General features: G+C 40.4%; 2 protein-coding genes across 2 annotated transcripts; both read left to right on the top strand.

Annotated features, from left to right (window-relative positions):
- The first annotated feature begins 8,886 nt into the window (after positions 1–8,886).
- LOC107160129 (AT-rich interactive domain-containing protein 1A-like) lies at positions 8,887–9,801 on the top strand. Its single transcript, XM_015506787.2, has one exon. It carries the CDS (start codon positions 9,166–9,168, stop codon positions 9,799–9,801), a length of 636 nt encoding a protein of 211 aa, XP_015362273.1. The 5' UTR covers positions 8,887–9,165.
- A 25-nt stretch (positions 9,802–9,826) lies between these two features.
- LOC107160128 (AT-rich interactive domain-containing protein 1A-like) lies at positions 9,827–16,737 on the top strand. The gene is given in 2 exon segments (XM_048800535.1): positions 9,827–11,886; positions 11,888–16,737. Coding segments are annotated over 2 exon segments (5,868 nt in total). The 5' UTR covers positions 9,827–10,095; the 3' UTR covers positions 15,965–16,737.
- Positions 16,738–20,484: the final 3,747 nt, after the last annotated feature.

The raw sequence follows: 20,484 nt of genomic DNA, 5'->3' as shown, positions 1-20,484 counted from the left end.
CATCTGAGTTCTCATCAGCATGGTCCTTACTGTCCGTATTTCTATCAGCATTCTGGTCATGGCCATTTATCCCATCTTTGAGATATTCAGATCTTTACAAGTTTAAGGCTCTGAGAGCAGTCCCTCTTGGATGCATCACAACATGGCAGGCGGCATGTTGTGTATCTCTCAAATCTATATCCTATCTCCTTCTCCTTATAAAACCACCAGGACTCCATCAAAGGGGCTTCATCCTAATGAAGTAATCAAACCTAATCATTTTTCAAGGGCCCTACCATTAAATACCATAGTCCAGTTAGTTTCTACCTTCTTTAGTACCTTTGAAATAAGATTTTTGTGATTAAATTCCTGCCTGAGTTCAGAGAGACAACCCATTTTCATACATAGCCTCCCACGTATTCAATTCATCATGAAAGAATTACTTAGATAACCTCTGTCATACAGTCTTCCAACAATAATTTTATTGAAAAGTGGAGAATTTTTTAAATATCCTTCAATTAGCATTTTGAAAAACAAAAACCATACATATGATAATAAATTCACCTGTATTTTTAGTTTAACACTGCTTGTATTTTACTGTTTTATCATATATCTGTAAGTAAGGTGTGTTTATGAAGACTTCTTTTTTAATACAAAAATAGTGTAAATTTAAACTTATATGCTTATGTGTCTATATATGACCAAACACCCAATGAACATATTTTATACTTTTTTAACTTGAGCATTTGTAATCTAATGTCTCTCCAGATCAATAATCTTCAAAAATAATTTGAAACTATTTTGCCATATACTATCATAGTAATAAGGTATAAGATATTAACCAATAGATTATTATTTATAATTCATACAAATTAAATTATAGAACACATTTTTATATAAATATTTAACCTGAATATCAAGAATGATTGAAATTGGAATTACTAGATCAAAAGTATACACTTTAAGGAAAGCACACACATACTTCAAAATTTTGGCAAATTTTTCTTCAGAGAGTTTAGTAAGTGAAAATTTTTATATCAGTTTAACTTTATTTTCATTTTCTTTAATGATGGTTAAATAGGTATGCATATACACATATATTTATATGCATATATAAAGAACAGAAAGTTGATAGCTGAAAATGGCATCAAAATCTTGATTTACTCAGTGGCTCAGGAGGCTGAGGTAGAATAATCACAAGTTCAAAGCCAGGCTCAGCGACTTAGTAAGGCCCTAAGAAACTTAGCAAGGTATATATATACACTCACACACATACATATATCTATTTATTCATATGAAATATTTATTTATTTATAGGTTTTATATATATATATATATATATATATATATATATATATATATATATATTATAGATAATGTATATATATATATATATTATAGATAATGTGTATATATATATGTCATTATCTATAATTTTTATTTCTTTTATTCCAAATGAGTATGTTCAGTGATTCAAATGTTTTAATATTTATATTGCCAAATATAATAAACTTGTGAATTTCTCCTCTACTCCTAGTCTTACAACCTTCTTCTCAATTGCAAAATTAGTTATTCCAAAGTTAGTTATCCACATCTTTTTCTTTGATTTCACTTCTTTGATTCTAATTTTCTTATCTAAGTGTTAAGTCTGCTGCATGCAGTGACTCACACCTGTAATCACAGCTGGTGGGGTGATCCCCCAAAAAAGTTGAATCCATCTGGGATAAATTATGGTATGTTATAAAGGTCCAATTTGATTTTCAAATGAAGCAAATTTGTTCATTGAAAAATCCTCTTCTTTGTATTGAATTGCAATTCTCTTTATTTATTTATGTATTTATTCATGTATTTATTTTAAATATCTTTTAGTTGTAGTTGGACAAAATGCCTTTGTTTTATGTATTTTTATGTGGTGCTGAGGTTTGATCCCAGTGCCTCATATGTGCTAGGCGAGCACTCTACCACTGAGCCACAAACCCAGCCCCTGCAATTCTATTTTTTACTGTGTACATGAACATGTGTCCACACTTGGACATTCACATTTGTATCCACATCTACATTAATATCTTCTCTAAGATCATTTGTTTGTTGCCCATTTTTTTAGGTTTTTAAAATGAGTTGTTTAATTAAATGATCTAATTCAGAAGCCCTCAAGATTTATTATCTATTTTCTGTATTTCAAATGAAATGTAAAAGCATTACTTTCAGTAAAAAGACTCGGTGAAAAACAATAAACTCTAAACATGTTGATCTCATCAAAGTTGAGAGTAGAATAGTGGTTAGGCAAGGTTTAGAAGGGGTAGGAAGTTGTCAATGGGAATAGTTTTATAGTTAGAAGGAATAATTTCTGGAGTTTTATTGTAAAGTAGAGTGACTAAGCAATAATGTACAAAGAATTGAAGGGAGAATTCTGAAGGTTCTAACTTTAAGAAATGATAAATATTTAAGAATGATTTGTTGATTACCCTGAATCTATGATTATACAATGTATACAAATGTTTAAACATCCTATTATATCAATCAGAAATAAAATAAAACCTAAAAAAATCTCAATTGTTATTTTCTCCAATCTTGCACAACTCTTATAAATTAATTCTCAAATAATTGGCATTTATGCAATAATTAGTCTTCCCATGTAGGAATAAGACTCTGAGGAATTATATAATTAGCTAAGGAACTTAATAATTGCAAGAGTATTGCATCTATGTGACACAGAGAAAATAAATATTACTTTTGTCCTGAATTTAAAGTGAAAATGATGGAATAATTTATACCATATCTGTCACATGCACCTTAAATTATTAGACAGTTTTCCTTCTCTGTGGACTAGGGCAATCTCAGTGGCAAAGTGAGCTTGTAAAGCTTCAGGACAGATTTGTGTCTTGATAAAACCATTTTTTGAAAAAAATCTTATATCCATCAAATATAATATAGATAGAACATATCCGTTCTATTTGTCTTCATTCTGTTATGCACACTATACTATCCCTCCCATTTTCTAATATTGATCACTTTAGTTAAACAAGAAAACATTTTATATCATGGAAGTTATTGAATCATTTTGCTGAGGTAAATTTTAGTTTATTCAAGTTTTGAATGTTTGCTTTAGAACTGAAGGAAAAGGCATTGAATAGAAGATTTCAAGAACTTAGCTAGGAACATTGGATGGGCAGTGATGTCAAGCAGAGCTCATTTTTCCTGACTGAGTGCTTCTGGAGAGTCCACAAGGAGGTCAGTACCTTCTTTGGTTTTCATGCTAACTGTCTGAATCCAGGGCTGCTACAATTTCAGTTCTCAGGGTTCATGTGGCTTTCTAAAACTTATATTGGCAGTAATTTTAGATTTAGTGAAGAAAAAAAAAGTCAATGAGTGTAGGAACCAGGGAATAGGATGCACTTTCCTTCTGAAAGGGATCTTCATGCTATAAGTGAAAGTTTATCTGTGAAACACTATATTGATATAGTTAGGAAAGTTGATAAGGGCATGCTAACTCAGGTTGTTGAACAGAATAAAACTGAAAAGTAGTGTTATAATCATCAATTATTTAATAAAAATATTTTTAGTTATAGATGTGCACAATACCTTTCTTTTATTTATTTATTTTAATGTGGTGCTGAGGATTAAAACCCTATCACTGAAAACCTCAGCCCCACCAGTTATTTCTTGCAAAAGTTATTTTTGAGCTCATTAAATGAATGAGGTACATTCTAAGTGCCAGGTATTTAGCACTTAACAAGCAAGTTTTTTTTCATACATGCGAGGGTGTAAGTGGTTCTTACAGTTGCCTGATTTATAGAAGATGTTAAAATAAATGTCATTATAAAGAAGAGAAAAATAAATGTAAGATCAAAGAAATTTTATCACAGAATATGTGTGTATTGACATTTGTATTTGACTTTTTGCAAATAATAATAAGAGTTAATGTAAAGTGCTTGCCAATTTTTTTCTGATCTTCATGCAATAAGTAATGGCCATGTTTATACTAGCAACATGTCATAAAATATCTATAGGTTAGAATAATCTTATGCTTAGTATTTTTCCTAGTGTAATGATTCTGGTAGCACCAGATTCAAACTATAAAGAGCATTGCTTTTCAATAATAGACAATTATGAACAAATTTCCATTAGCCTTTTAAGTTGGTTAATAATCATCTGCTATTTAAAAACATCTAGCTCAGATTTGTGTTTCTGACGTTAACTAGAAAGGTCTGCACACAAATCATTAAGAATTCCTGGGCCATTTTATATATTTTATTAACATAGTATATATTTTTTTAAATTACTGTATCATAATCTTACCTGGAATTTAAATTTTAAATTTCAGCTCTGCCTATACACTTAAATTATCCAGCTAAAATATTTTACAGAACATTACCAAGAATATATTCTGATATAAATCATATGTCTTGTTAATTATTCATTAGTAAGCAAATATTACCACAATAATATTATGTAATATTATTTAGAGTGTGAAAGAATATAGAAATATTTTGAATAACATATATTCAAGGCTTGAAAAAATAATTTAGTTATCTATTGGATAGACAAATGGAAATTCAAATAAAATTAGCCTCAAACTTGCCATGTAAATTAGAAATAGTTATACATAATACTGATTTAATTGTCATTTTCTATGAAACATAGTCATGTTATTACATGTCATATTCAATTATAACACTACGAAGTTTGTAATTAGTATGAGCATATCATTAACAAAAATAAATAATACATTATTGCATTTCTGTGAGTGTACAAATCTCCAGTTAAAAACACTTACTAAAGGCTTTGAAGGGTTTTATAAATTGAACATGTTACTGCAATGTGTTGTTGGGGTCCATTACTAAGAAAATAGATATTTTCTAGATGGCATTGAGAAACATCTCTAAAACTTTGATTAAAGTGTGGAATGCAAGCTGGGCAAAAGAATAAAAACTACCTCAGGCATCAAGAACCACCAGAACTCAAGCACCAAAGCAGCAAATTGTTGAATGAGCACTGCACAGTGCATCGTAGCCATACTAATGATAATCTGGGGGTTCACAGATATCAGGCTGAGGGCAGATTGAATAACAGAGAGTTTACAATTCATGTTCAGAGTGAATTGGACCCTATTAATGGTCTGCCCTCAGAAAATTAATGTGTTTTTAAGGTACATGTACAATATTATCCACATATACCCCAAATGAAAATTGCAATTTGTTAAAACACAAAGACTATGAAAGGCCTGTTACATTTTCATTTTTACATTTAATCATTTCATTTAGTTTTCATGGCAATTTCTAGTCACATACTAGCTTACATATTTTTATGTGTTGTCAAAATCTTTTCATCAATTTCAATACTTAAAGTTGAAACTAAATAATTCCATTATTATATTTTAAGAAATTACCACCATGAAGAAAATAGACAGAAGATTCATCTTGTCCTTAGTTTACTTTGCTGTCTTTGTGTATTCTCATGCAGTGCTTTTTATTTATGATCTTGAGAAAGCCAAGGAAATGTGAATTCACCTTTTTGCAAAAAAAAAAAAAACAAAAAACAAAAAAAAAAACAAAACAGAGAAATGGTATTATAGAATGTTTAGTTGTTTCCTGGTGGTGTCTTTTTCAAAAGGTATATGGAAATGACATTATAGACAATATCAAGCTACAATTAAATATTTTTCTGTCAAGGAGAGAGGAGATTTCAGAAATATGAATCTGCCCTTCTTTTGGCCTATCTTGAATTCTGGCTCTTACCCACAGCCACCTGTCCCACATAGATCTATGTAAACATCAGTTCCTCACTGGTGGGCCTGAGATCTTTCATTCCAGTCTTTAAATCTAAAGTTTCTTGACAGACGATATTTTAGGAAGACATCTCCTGAGACTTGCTCACAGTGCAATCAGGCATGTCTCGATTTGTATAGGCAAATCTCTGCATTTGCTCTATCATTTCATATGAGAGAATTTGCTCCCAATGAATAGACACATTAAGATTTGCCTTTATAGAAGGTTTATCCATCATTTGTTTAAACATGATATTTATGCATTATTATTTTTGTGGGATAATAAATTCAACATAAAGTATTCATTTCCATTTTAAAATTACAACCTTGGTTTCAGACTTGATAAGGGTATGTAAAATTTTCTCAAGAAAATATTTTATATAGAAGAAATCATGTAATACCTTGAATTTCAAACAAGTTTCACATTCAACTGAACCATCATATGGAATAGAAAATATCTGAAAAGTCCAAAGTACAAAAACTACATGATAAAGGGTCCAGAATACGTAGAAATATTAAACTATTTTTTGTATGAAATACACTTAATGGTCTCTCCAATTTTACAAATTTATTGCTAGCTTATAAAACAAGAACTATTGAATTACATTTACCTTTGCAGATGCAGAAAACACACACAAAAAATCAGACAGATATTAAAATATTCCAGCCTTCCCATGAGATGATATTATTTCCACAAACTTTATAAAGCAAAATTAAATTCTTCTCTAATTATAGCTAAGTATATTCACAAATCTTTAAAGATAAATAGAGATTTAAGAAATTTTTAAGAACTTAAGAATACACTTAAGAAAAAGGTCCTGAGTTATTTTAAAAATTTATTTTAATGCTGTTTTGCTTTAGGCTTTACATAATAAATTTGCAAGAGAAAAATAAATGCTTTTTCATATTGATATAATATGTACTTAAGGATATGCAGCTTAATATGTGTTTCTTTGAGGTGACATATTTCTAACAGTAAAAAATTTTTAAAAATTTAAATACTTTAGTGATTCTGTTTTGGTATGTATTAGGAAAGAAATAAATGTGATGAGCTTATAAGGGATATTATCTCTGAAGATCAAGTTCATATCCATGAAGAAATTACAACTAAAAAATATGAACTATTTTGTAAAATGTCCAAGTTTCATATTCAAGTTTCATTTAAAACTTTTTTATTCCTTTCTCATTTTCTGGGAGAGGAAGTGATCCAGTATTTGCCTCTTAGGAAAATTGAATTACTAACCAGTAATTACAGTTCTCTGAATGTAATATTCTCAGTGGATTTGTATCAATTGCCTTGGGGCACTTGGGCATATGAGTTCCAGTAATGTAGCTAGATTGTGAAATAAAGAAAATTAAGTTCCGATATAATCTATTTCTATAGAGCCACTTTGAAATTTTTTCTTTCCAGTAGTCTTGTGAAGTAGATTCAGTTAACCCAAGATGTAGCTCTTTAGAGCACAGAAAGTTTGAAATCCAAATCTAAGATCATAATGTCATTTATGAAGCTAGAAATATCTGTGCATGATGATACAGCACAGATTCACTCTGCCATATTGAGCCTGCAATTCCATTTTCTAAATTATGTAGCAAAGCAATATAAATGGGAGATACTAATCTTTAGAACATTTAAAATACCCTTGCTATCATTGTCTTGTAATTTTAAGCATTTAATTCATTATAACATGCTACATATTAAAGTATGAATTACTAATTAATGTGTGTATTTTAAAATTGAGATAAATGTAGAAATTCAATTACTAGGAGAGTTTAGAAAACATAAGATATTATAATCTAGAATCTAAAGTAAAAATGTTTAAGCATAATTATTATATTTCCAGTTATATGAACAGTAAGAAATATCATTTTAGAACTCTTAAAGATTAAAAATACATATTTCATTGAATCAGGTTTTTGTTTTAGGGCATAATGTAACTAAGGATGAACTAGTATTTTTTTGGAAAATGGAAAGATAAAAATTTTATCTTATATAATATTGATTTTGGGAAATTTTGAAGAAATACTTTAAAAAGCTTAATTTCCTTTAAATTTCAAATGTTTCCTTACTATTGCCAAATCAAAAGATCCTACTTTTCCTTGACTTATATTCAATCAGTAAGGTTAAGTATTATTTTAAAACACATGAGCTTACTTATAAACTAAGAGGTATGAAAATGAAGAAAGCTATTATTTTAGATATTCGGATGGTAAAAATTGCTATTATGCAAAGGGATTTTATCTTATTTTTTTCTGGAAGTTGATTCAATTTATTTACATTGTATATCATAAAATTAGCATAGATTTTTTTATTCATATAATTATCTGGAAATAAATATTGAACTAAGAAAAAATTCATCCTGTAATAAGCATAGTTTGTTACTAATGACATACATAACAGATTTTTTAAAGAGATTGTATGTATGTATGAATATATATATATATTTGGAACTGGGAATATACCTCATTAGTAGAGCACTTGCCGAGCATTTGTAAGGCCCTGGGTTAATCCTCACCTCCACAGAAAAGGAAAAACAACAACCACCAATTATTCCCTAACGCTTTTGTCCATATGTTTGTGAGTGTAAAATAACTTGTATTTCAAATGAAAGGTTGTGTTTCTTATTTAAAGGAATGAGTACTTTCAAGTTTCCAGTATCAAAGATGACTTTTAGGTAGACATGTTTGTAGTTGCCATGAGACCTGGTTGCCTTTTTCACTACCCTAGAATAATATGTTAAGTGGAAAATACAACATAAATTTGAGTAAGTATTTGCCCAGGTCCAAGTATGAGTTAAAGGTTTAGAAATATTTTATTGTCAAAAAGAGTACAAAGTGTGAAATGTCTAATAGTTTGTAGGTTGTTCATTTTATTAAAATTAGATTTTATGGTAATAATAAAAGCAACTATCCTTTGAAATTAACTATGAGTGCCAAGTACCTTGCAAGCACTATTGTATTTGAGGTTTACAACACCATTGTCTAGAGAGCTGTGTTCCTTGTTAAGTAGGAGAGGCAGAGATAGAATTCAGACTCAGAAAAGCATAACTCTAAAATGCAAACCTTCAACCCATGTGCTATATTCCCTTCTTAGCCCCATAGTTTTTTTTTTCTTTTGATTACTAAAAACTAAATACAATGAGCCGGGAGAGCCGGGTCCCGAGCCTACAGAGCCGGGAGCAGCTGAGCCACGCCGGCGCCTCCGCCGCCTCCTCCCTCCTCCTCCGCCGCCGCCAGCCCTGAGCCTAGGCCGGCGGGGCGGGGGGGAGAGGAGCGAGCGCAGCGCAGCAGCGGAGCCCCGCGAGGCCCGCCCGTGCGGGTGGGGAGGGCAGCCCGGGGGGACTCGGCCCCGGGGCGGGGTGGGAGGTGGGGAGAAGACGAAGACAGGGCCGGGTCTCTCCGCGGACGAGACAGCGGGGATCATGGCCGCGCAGGTCGCCCCCGCCGCCGCCGCCCTCGGAGCTGAAGAAAGCCGAGCAGCAGCAGCGGGAGGAGGCGGGGGCGAGGCGGCAGCGGCCGAGCGCGGGGAAATGAAGGCAGCCGCCGGGCAGGAAAGCGAGGGCCCCGCCGTGGGGCAGCCGCAGCCGCTGGGAAAGGAGCTGAAGGACTGGGCCGAGAGCAATGGGGGTGGCGGCGGCGGCGGCGGGCCCGGCGCGGAGCCGGACCTGAAGAACTCGAACGGGAACGCGGGCCCTGGGCCCGCCCTGAACAATAACCTCACGGAGCCGCCCGGCGGCGGCGGCGGCGGCAGCAGCGACGGGGTGGGGGCGCCTCCTCAGCCGCGGCCGGCTTGCCGCCCCCAGCCTACGGCTTCGGGCAACCCTATGGCCGGAGCCTGTCTGCCGTCGCCGCGGCGGCGGCCGCCGTCTTCCACCAACAACATGGCGGACAACAAAGCCCTGGCCTGGCAGCGCTGCAGAGCGGCGGGGGCGGGGGCCTGGAGCCCTACGCGGGGCCCCAGCAGAACTCGCATGACCACGGCTTCCCCAACCACCAGTACAACTCCTGCTACCCCAACCGCAGCGCCTACCCCCCGCCCCCCCAGGCCTACGCGCTGAGCTCCCCGAGAGGTGGCACTCCGGGCTCTGGCGGCGGCCGCCGGCTCCAAGCCGCCTCCCTCCTCCAGCGCCTCCGCCTCCTCGTCGTCTTCGTCCTTAGCTCAGCAGCGCTTCGAGGCCATGGGGGGAGGCGGCCCCTCAGCGGCCGGCGGGGGAACTCCCCAGCCCACCGCCACCCTCACTCTCAACCAACTGCTCACGTCGCCCAGCTCGGCCCGGGGCTACCAGGGCTACCCCGGGGGCGACTAAGGTGGCGGGCCCCAGGATGGGGGCGCGGGCAAGGGCCCGGAGGACATGGCCTCGCAGTGCTGGGGGGCTGCTGCTGCTGCTGCGGTGGCGGCCGCCGCCTCGGGAGGGGCCCAACAAAGAAGCCACCACGCGCCCCTGAGCCCCGGGAGCAGCGGCGGCGGGGGGCAGCCGCTCGCCCGGACCCCTCAGCCATCCAGTCCAATGGATCAGATGGGCAAGATGAGACCTCAGCCATATGGCGGGACTAACCCATACTCGCAACAACAGGGACCTCCTTCAGGACCGCAGCAAGGACATGGGTACCCAGGGCAGCCATATGGGTCCCAGACTCCGCAGCGGTACCCGATGACCATGCAGGGCCGGGCGCAGAGTGCCATGGGCAGCCTCTCTTATGCACAGCAGATTCCTCCTTATGGACAACAAGGCCCCAGTGGATATGGTCAACAGGGCCAGACTCCATATTATAACCAGCAAAGTCCTCACCCTCAGCAGCAGCAGCCACCCTACTCCCAGCAACCACCATCCCAGACCCCTCACGCTCAACCTTCATATCAGCAGCAGCCACAGTCTCAGCCACCACAGCTCCAGTCCTCTCAGCCTCCATATTCCCAGCAGCCATCTCAGCCTCCACATCAGCAATCCCCAACTCCGTACCCTTCCCAGCAGTCCACGACACAGCAGCATCCCCAGAGCCAACCCCCTTACTCACAGCCGCAGGCACAGTCTCCCTACCAGCAGCAGCAACCTCAGCAGCCAGCATCCTCGACGCTCTCCCAGCAGGCTGCATATCCTCAGCCCCAGTCTCAGCAGTCCCAGCAAACTGCCTACTCCCAGCAGCGCTTCCCTCCACCACAGGAGCTTTCTCAAGATTCTTTTGGGTCTCAGGCATCCTCAGCCCCCTCAATGACCTCCAGTAAGGGAGGGCAAGAAGATATGAACCTGAGTCTTCAGTCAAGACCCTCCAGCTTGCCTGATCTCTCTGGTTCAATAGATGATCTCCCCATGGGGACAGAAGGAGCTCTGAGTCATGGAGTGAGCACATCAGGGATTTCCAGCAGCCAAGGAGAGCAGAGTAATCCAGCTCAGTCTCCTTTCTCTCCTCATACCTCCCCTCACCTACCTGGCATCCGAGGCCCCTCCCCGTCCCCTGTTGGCTCTCCTGCCAGTGTTGCTCAGTCTCGCTCAGGACCACTCTCGCCTGCTGCAGTGCCAGGCAACCAGATGCCACCTCGGCCACCCAGTGGCCAGGCAGACAGCATCATACATCCTTCCATGAACCAATCAAGCATTGCCCAAGATCGAGGTTATATGCAGAGGAACCCCCAGATGCCCCAGTACAGTTCCCCCGAGCCCGGCTCGGCCTTATCTCCGCGTCAGCCTTCTGGAGGACAGATGCACACAGGCATGGGTTCCTACCAGCAAAATTCCATGGGGAGCTATGGTCCCCAAGGGGGTCAGTATGGCCCACAAGGAGGCTACCCCAGGCAGCCAAACTACAATGCCTTGCCCAATGCCAACTATCCCAGTGCAGGCATGGCTGGAAGCATGAACCCCATGGGTGCTGGAGGTCAGATGCATGGGCAACCAGGCATCCCACCTTATGGCACACTTCCTCCAGGGAGAATGAGTCATGCCTCCATGGGCAACAGGCCTTATGGCCCAAATATGGCCAATATGCCACCTCAGGTTGGGTCAGGGATGTGTCCCCCACCAGGGGGCATGAACCGGAAAACCCAAGAATCTGCTGTTGCCATGCATGTTGCTGCCAACTCTATCCAAAACAGGCCACCAGGCTATCCCAATATGAGTCAAGGGGGCATGATGGGAACTGGACCTTCCCTATGGACAAGGAATTAATAGTATGGCTGGCATGATCAACCCTTAGGGACCCCCATATCCCATGGGTGGAACCATGGCCAACAATTCAGCAGGGATGGCAGCCAGCCCAGAGATGATGGGTCTTGGGGACGTCAAGTTACCTCCAGCTACCAAAATGAACAATAAGGCAGATGGGACACCCAAGACAGAATCTAAATCCAGGAAGTCCAGTTCTTCTACTACAACTAATGAGAAGATCACCAAGTTGTATGAGCTTGGTGGTGAGCCTGAGAGGAAGATGTGGGTGGACCGTTATCTGGCCTTCACAGAGGAGAAGGCCATGGGCATGACAAATCTGCCAGCTGTGGGTAGGAAACCGCTGGACCTCTATCGCCTCTATGTGTCTGTGAAGGAGATTGGTGGATTGACTCAGGTCAACAAGAACAAAAAATGGCAGGAACTTGCAACCAACCTCAATGTGGGCACATCAAGCAGTGCTGCCAGCTCCTTGAAAAAGCAGTATATCCAGTGTCTCTATGCCTTTGAATGCAAGATTGAGCGGGGAGAAGATCCTCCCCCAGACATCTTTGCAGCTGCTGATTCCAAGAAGTCCCAGCCCAAGATTCAACCCCCCTCTCCTGCAGGATCAGGGTCTATGCAGGGGCCACAGACTCCTCAGTCAACCAGCAGTTCCATGGCAGAAGGAGGAGACCTGAAGCCACCAACTCCAGCATCCACACCACACAGTCAGATCCCCCCCTTGCCAGGCATGAGGAGCAATTCAGTCGGGATCCAGGATGCCTTTCCTGATGGAAGTGACCCCACATTCCAGAAACGGAATTCCATGAATCCAAACCCTGGGTATCAGCCCAGTATGAATACCTCTGACATGATGGGGCGCATGTCCTATGAGCCAAATAAGGATCCTTATGGCAGCATGAGGAAAGCTCCAGGGAGTGATCCCTTCATGTCCTCAGGGCAGGGCCCCAATGGCGGTATGGGTGACCCCTACAGCCGAGCTGCAGGCCCTGGGCTCGGAAATGTGGCTATGGGACCACGGCAGCATTACCCCTATGGAGGTCCTTATGACAGAGTGAGGACGGAGCCTGGAATAGGGCCCGAGGGAAATATGGGCACTGGGGCCCCCCAGCCCAATCTCATGCCTTCTACTCCAGACTCGGGGATGTATTCTCCTAGCCGCTACCCCCCGCAGCAGCAGCAGCAGCAGCAGCAGCAGCAGCAACGACATGATTCCTATGGCAATCAGTTCTCCACCCAAGGCACCCCTTCCGGTAGCCCCTTTCCCAGCCAGCAGACCACAATGTATCAGCAGCAACAGCAGAATTATAAGCGGCCAATGGATGGCACATACGGCCCTCCTGCCAAACGGCATGAAGGAGAGATGTACAGCGTGCCATACAACACTGGGCAGGGGCAGCCTCAACAGCAGCAGTTGCCCCCCGCCCAGTCTCAGTCTGCCAGCCAGCAACAAGCTGCCCAGCCTTCCCCTCAGCAAGATGTGTACAACCAGTACGGCAATGCCTATCCTGCTACTGCCACTGCTGCTACTGAGCGCCGACCAGCAGGCGGCCCCCAGAACCAATTTCCATTCCAGTTTGGCCGAGACTGAGTCTCTGCACCCCCTGGCTCCAATGCCCAGCAGAACATGCCACCGCAAATGATGGGCGGCCCCATACAGGTATCAGCTGAAGTTGCTCAGCAAGGCACCATGTGGCAGGGGCGTAATGACATGACCTATAATTATGCCAACAGGCAGAGCACAGGCTCTGCCCCCCAGGGTCCTGCTTATCATGGTGTGAACCGAACAGATGAAATGCTGCACACGGATCAGAGGGCCAACCATGAAGGCCCTTGGCCTTCCCATGGCACACGCCAGACTCCGTATGGTCCCTCTGCCCCTGTGCCCACCATGACAAGGCCCCCTCCATCTAACTACCAGCCCCCACCAAGCATGCAGAATCACATTCCTCAGGTATCCAGCCCCGCTCCCCTGCCCCGGCCAATGGAGAACCGTACCTCTCCTAGCAAGTCTCCATTCCTGCACTCTGGGATGAAAATGCAGAAGACAGGCCCTCCAGTACCTGCCTCCCACATAGCACCTGCCCCTGTGCAGCCCCCCATGATTCGGCGGGATATCACCTTCCCACCTGGCTCTGTTGAAGCTACACAGCCTGTGTTGAAGCAGAGAAGGCGGCTCACAATGAAAGACATTGGAACCCCGGAGGCATGGCGGGTAATGATGTCCCTCAAGTCTGGGCTTCTGGCAGAGAGCACGTGGGCATTAGACACCATTAACATCCTGCTATATGATGACAACAGCATTATGACCTTCAACCTCAGTCAGCTCCCAGGGTTGCTGGAGCTCCTTGTGGAATATTTCCGACGATGCCTGATTGAGATCTTTGGCATTTTAAAGGAGTATGAGGTGGGTGACCCAGGACAGAGAACACTTCTGGATCCTGGGAGATTCAGCAATGTGTCTAGTCCAGCCCCCATGGAGGGGGAAGAAGAAGAAGAACTTCTAGGTCCTAAACTAGAGGAAGAAGAAGAAGAGGAGACAGTTGAAAATGATGAGGAGATGGCCTTTTTAGGCAAGGACAAGCCAGCTCCAGAGAATTGTGAGGAGAAGCTAATCAGTAAGTTTGACAAGCTTCCAGTAAAGATCGTACAGAAGAATGACCCGTTTGTGGTGGACTGCTCAGATAAGCTTGGGCGTGTACAGGAGTTTGACAGTGGCCTGCTGCACTGGCGGATTGGTGGGGGGGACACCACTGAGCATATCCAGACCCACTTTGAGAGCAAGACAGAGCTGCTGCCTTCCTGGCCTCCTGTGCCCTGTCCTGCAGCCCCCCGGAAACATGTCATAACAGTAGAGGGTGTGCCAGGGACGACAGAACAAGAAGGACCCCCACCTGATGGCCCTCCAGAAAAACGGATCACAGCCACTATGGATGACATGTTGTCTACTCTATCTAGCACGTTGACAGAGGAGGGAGCTAAAAGTGCAGAAACCACCAAGGAAAGCAGCAAATTTCCATTTGGCATTAGCCCAGCACAGAGCCACCGGAACATCAAGATCCTAGAGGATGAACCCCACAGTAAGGATGAGACCCCACTGTGTACCCTTCTGGATTGGCAGGATTCCCTTGCCAAGCGCTGTGTCTGTGTATCCAATACCATCCGAAGCCTGTCATTTATTCCAGGCAATGATTTTGAGATGTCTAAACACCCAGGGCTGCTGCTTATCCTGGGCAAGCTGATCCTGCTGCACCACAAGCACCCAGAACGAAAGCAGGCACCACTAACTTATGAGAAGGAGGAGGAACAGGACCAAGGGGTGAGCTGCAACAAAGTGGAGTGGTGGTGGGACTGCTTGGAGATGCTCCGGGAAAATACCTTGGTCACGCTCGCCAACATCTCGGGGCAATTGGACCTCTCCCCATACCCTGAGAGCATTTGCCTGCCTGTCCTGGACGGACTCCTACACTGGGCAGTTTCCCCTTCAGCTGAAGCCCAGGACCCTTTCTCCACCCTGGGCCCCAATGCCGTCCTCTCCCCCCAGAGACTGGTCTTGGAAACCCTCAGCAAACTCAGCATCCAGGACAACAATGTGGACCTGATTCTGGCCACACCCCCCTTCAGCCGCCTGGAGAAGTTGTATAGCACCATGGTGCGCTTCCTCAGTGACCGAAAGAACCCAGTGTGCCGGGAGATGGCCGTGGTACTGCTGGCCAACCTGGCGCAGGGGGACAGCCTGGCAGCCCGTGCCATTGCAGTGCAGAAGGGCAGCATGGGCAACCTCCTGGGCTTCCTCGAGGACAGCCTTGCTGCCACGCAATTCCAACAGAGCCAGGTCAGCCTCCTCCACATGCAGAACCCACCCTTTGAGCCAACTAGTGTGGACATGATGCGGCGGGCTGCTCGTGCGCTGCTTGCCCTGGCCAAGGTGGACGAGAACCACTCCGAGTTCACTCTGTATGAGTCGCGGCTGTTGGACATCTCAGTGTCACCATTGATGAACTCATTGGTTTCACAAGTCATTTGTGATGTACTGTTTTTGATTGGCCAGTCATGACAGCCGTGGGACACCTCCCCCCCACCCCCCACCCCCGTGTGTGTGTGCGTGTGTGGAGAACTTAGAAACTGACTGTTGCCCTTTATTTATGCAAAACCACCTCAGAATCCAGTTTACCCTGTGCTGTCCAGCTTCTTCCTTGGGAAAAAAGTCTCCTGTTTTCTCTTTCCTCCCCCACACCCCACTCCTCACGCCCTTCTGTTCCTGTCCTTACCTTACTCCCCCTCAGGACCCCACCCTATTTGAAAAGACAAAGCTCTGCCTACATAGAAGACTTTTTTATTTTAACCAAAGTTACTGTTGTTTACAGTGAGTTTGGGGAAAAAAAAAAAACAAACAAAAAAAACCCAAAAACAAACTAAAAATGGCTTCCCCGGTCCTTGCATCAACGGGATGCCACATTTCATAACTGTTTTTAATGGTAAAAAAAAAAAGAAGAAGAAAAGAAAGAAAAAAATACAAAAAAAAAAAAAAACTCTGAAGGACAAAAAGGTGACTGCTGAACTGTGTGTGGTTTATCGTTGTACATTCACAATCTCGCAGGAGCCGAGAAGTTCGCAGTTGTGAGCAGACCCTGTTCACTGGAGAGGCCTGTGCAGTAGAGTGTAGACCCTTTCATGTACTGTACTGTACACCTGGTACTGTAAACATACTGTAATAATAATGTCTCACATGGAAACGAGAGAAGACGCTGGGTCAGCAGCAAGCTGTAGTTTTTAAAAATGTTTTTAGTTAAACGTTGAGGAGAAAAAAAAAAAGGCTTTTCCCCCAAAGTATCATGTGTGAACCTACAACACCCTGACCTCTTTCTCTCCTCCTTGATTGTATGAATAACCCTGAGATCACCTCTTAGAACTGGTTTTAACCTTTAGCTGCAGCGACTGCGCTGCCACGTGTGTATATATATGACTTTGTACATTGCACATACCCTTGGATCCCCACAGTTTGGTCCCTCTCCCAGCTACCCCTTTATAGTATGACGAGTTAACAAGTTGGTGACCTGCACAAAGCGAGACACAGCTATTTAATCTCTTGCCAGACATCACCCCTCTTGGTGTGATGCTGTACAGGTCTCTGTAAAAAGTCCTTGCTGTCTCAGCAGCCAATCAACTTATAGTTTATTTTTTTCTGGGTTTTTGTTTTGTTTTGTTTTCTTTCTAATCGAGGTGTGAAAAAGTTCTAGGTTCAGTTGAAATTCCTGATGAAGAAACACAATTGATATTTTTTCAGTGATAAAATCTGCATATTTGTATTTCAACAATGCAGCTAAAACTTGATGTAAATTCCTCCTTTTTTTCCTTTTTTGGCTTCATGAATATCATTTATTCAGTATGAAATCTTTATACTATATGTTCCACGTGTTAAGAATAAATGTACATTAAATCTTGGTAAAAAAAAAATAAAATAAAAACTAAATACATTCCAAATCTTATTTTACATTTAATTGTATTAATTTTTTTTGAAAGGGAATTTTCTTATTACAAAAGTAGCACATCCTGTGAAGTCTATAAAACAATAAAAGTTAAATCAAAGAAAAAAAATAATTACCCATAGTCGCAATACTCCCAAATTAATTCATTCAATAACTGTAAATTCTGTGGATTTTTTCACGTTAGGTATCTGTAGGCCCAGATAGCCACAGACTAGTGATGGTCTTCTTCCATCTAAAACTTAGACCCTAAAAAGTAAAGGCATTGAGATTAAATGATGCCTCCCTGTTATTATATAGCAAGTGATAATGTTAACTGTAATGTTTAAAAAATTATTTTTTTTTCTGATAACATTATAGTTCATTAAATGTTCATGTTGTCAATGTTTACAATATTATTGATAATAGTTCATGGTATTCCAGTAAATATGTAAGTATTTTAACACTTAGTTTCTTTAATTTTTTTTAAATATTAGATTTTAGTAAAATTTTATTGTGTTTATTTTTCTTTAAACTTGAATCCATGTACTTATGCATGCCTACATTATTGCAGGATTGCATTCCTCTTTTTTTTTTTTTTTTTCCGGTACCAAGTATTTGACCCAGTGATGCTTAACCCCTGAACCACATATCCAGCCCTTTTTTTGTATTTTATTTAGAAACAGGATCTCACTGAGTTGAGTTGCTGAGGGACTCGCTAAATTGCTGAGGCTGGCTTTGAACTCACAATCATCCTGCCTCAGCCTCCCAAGGCTCTGGTGTTACAGGTGTGTACCACTGCAACCAGCTACATGATTTCATGTTCAAGAGACCTCATTGCAGTTAAATTCTCCAGGTATATTAAACATATTATCCTTAAATTATTTTTTATGTAGGCAATGTGTGTGTGTGTGTGTGTGTGTGTGTGTATATATATATATATATATTAAATATATAAATTATCTTAAAGAATTTTATATATAATTGTATACAAACATATATAGGTATATATAACTTGAGAAACAAGCAACTTCTTTTCACTCTTCATCAGGATTATAAGATGATGGAAGAGGATTTCCCTGTAGGAAGTAAAATGTCTCAGTATTCATATTTTTCAGGAATACCACAAAAGGAATTTTGAAGTAAGACTGCTATCAAAGTGCAATGGTTTTCAGTCTATTGAGAAAACAGTGGATTGAGCAAACTATATAATAGCACTATTTTAGAGTAGAAACTTTTTTTGACACAATTATTCACTCACAGAAACTTGAGAAAATAATACATTTTTTGCCTTAGAGTATTCAAAAGATGTGTTTTCTCCTGTGCTGATAGTATGATACTATTTTCACAAATTAAGAGCCCTCAATAGAGAAATGACCCGACTCTCTAACTACTGTCAAAGATAATAGCTCAACATCAACTACTTTAAAATTAAAATGACAATTTATTTTTTTTCAGCTCTTCTCTCCTGTTTAATTGGCATCTATTCAAAAATTCCATACATGGGTCAAATTATTTATTTACCTAGAAATTCATTTTGCAATGAATTTACACTGGAGCCTTTTAAAGTGAGTTGTGGTGCAGAAAATTAGATGTCTCCTGGGTAAAACATTGTGATTTTTCAATAAATCCAATGGTAGATTGGTAACATCAGTTTTTAACATTTTTGAAGGAAAATTATTCATGCTATTTCTCTGCAGTGCTGAACTTTGAGGATTCCTATATTCATTTGACCTTATGTTACATGAAGCTGACCCAGATTTGCATGTGGAGAAAAAAAGCATTTTGGCTCAGACAGCAATTACTAAACTCATTTAACTGAATAAATTGGTTGTTCAGTAAAAAGTCTTGGTTAAATTCCTGTATATTGAGAGATTGGGGTTTTGATGCTATGTTCAGCTTGTTTGAATATAAAGATATATAAACTTAGTATTACTACATAAACAAAAGCACTATTTTATTCAGGTATTAATTGACTGAAACTTTTGTTCAATTGATTGGTTTTTATAGATAGTTACAATTAGATACCTAACCAAGCCATTAACTATAGATAATACCTGAATTTACAAGTGTTATCTTTCTGACAAAATTATGGCTTTTTTCTTATACTGTATTCAATGAGTGTCTTGCTTTAGGCTAAACAGTCATAGTAGATGATTTATACATTAGAATTTTTGATTGAAACACCATAATGTGGTAAAAATAAACCAAAAAATGTTATTGAAATAGTAATACTGAGCAGAGAAAGAGTTTTAAGTATGACTAGCTTTATAATAACTGTAAGTTTAAACTATGGTGATGTTTTTTCATTAAAGGAAAAGAATGATTGTTCTTTGTAGGGATAGTATCTCTGAGGTTCTTATTAACTACTATATAAGAAAGTTACAAATTATTGTTTGTTATGGAATATTTTTATACATGTCCAAAATCATTTACATGTCCAAAATAGATTTTTCACATTTAAAGTACTTTATACATAATAATGATTTTTAATCACTTCCCACTGAAGAAAACAATCACTATCCCCTTATTTTAGTGATTAGACACAGAGAAGTTTACCTTCTTGCTTATTGACACATGAATATAGGGATGGAGGTCAGAGTATTCATCTAGATTTGGTTCTCATTCATTCTTAGCAACCTCATAGAAATTGTCATTCCTGTCAAATGATTTTAAATTCTCTATGTACAGTTATATTTTTCTTTTTAGCAAGCATTTAATATGACAAAGATGGACATTTTCTTAATCATTGAATCATGATTTCAAAAAGAGCAATTTGTAAAGGCAACCTCATGGTGTGATATAAATTCTGAAATAGCAATCAAAAATAAATATTATATAATATATTCAACTATTTTGAATCTCTACAACCCAAAATTTGTCTGAATTTATACTCCAAGAAGAATGTATAATTAAGTTACTGAATCGTAAACTTCCATGCTAAACTATCAATGTTTATCTTTTACTTTATTAGGTAATATATATAAAAACTAAAGTTAAAGGCATTATCTCAATAAACAAGTCTAACATAGCTGTGCTATTAAGTTTTTATTTTTGTACTACAGTTGCAGAGCATTGCCTACTGTCAAAAAAAATTAGGTTACCTGGGGAT

Source organism: Marmota marmota, unplaced genomic scaffold (genome assembly GCF_001458135.2).
Source record: "Marmota marmota marmota unplaced genomic scaffold, marMar, whole genome shotgun sequence".
NCBI lineage: Eukaryota > Metazoa > Chordata > Mammalia > Rodentia > Sciuridae > Marmota > Marmota marmota.
Note: the sequence above shows the minus strand (reverse complement) of the source record. Positions and strands in the feature narration are given on the sequence as shown.

Bases quoted from the DNA above. Each gene is read 5' to 3' on its own strand.
- LOC107160129 (XM_015506787.2), top strand. From the start codon at position 9,166: ATGGCCGCGCAGGTCGCCCCCGCCGCCGCCGCCCTCGGAGCTGAAGAA.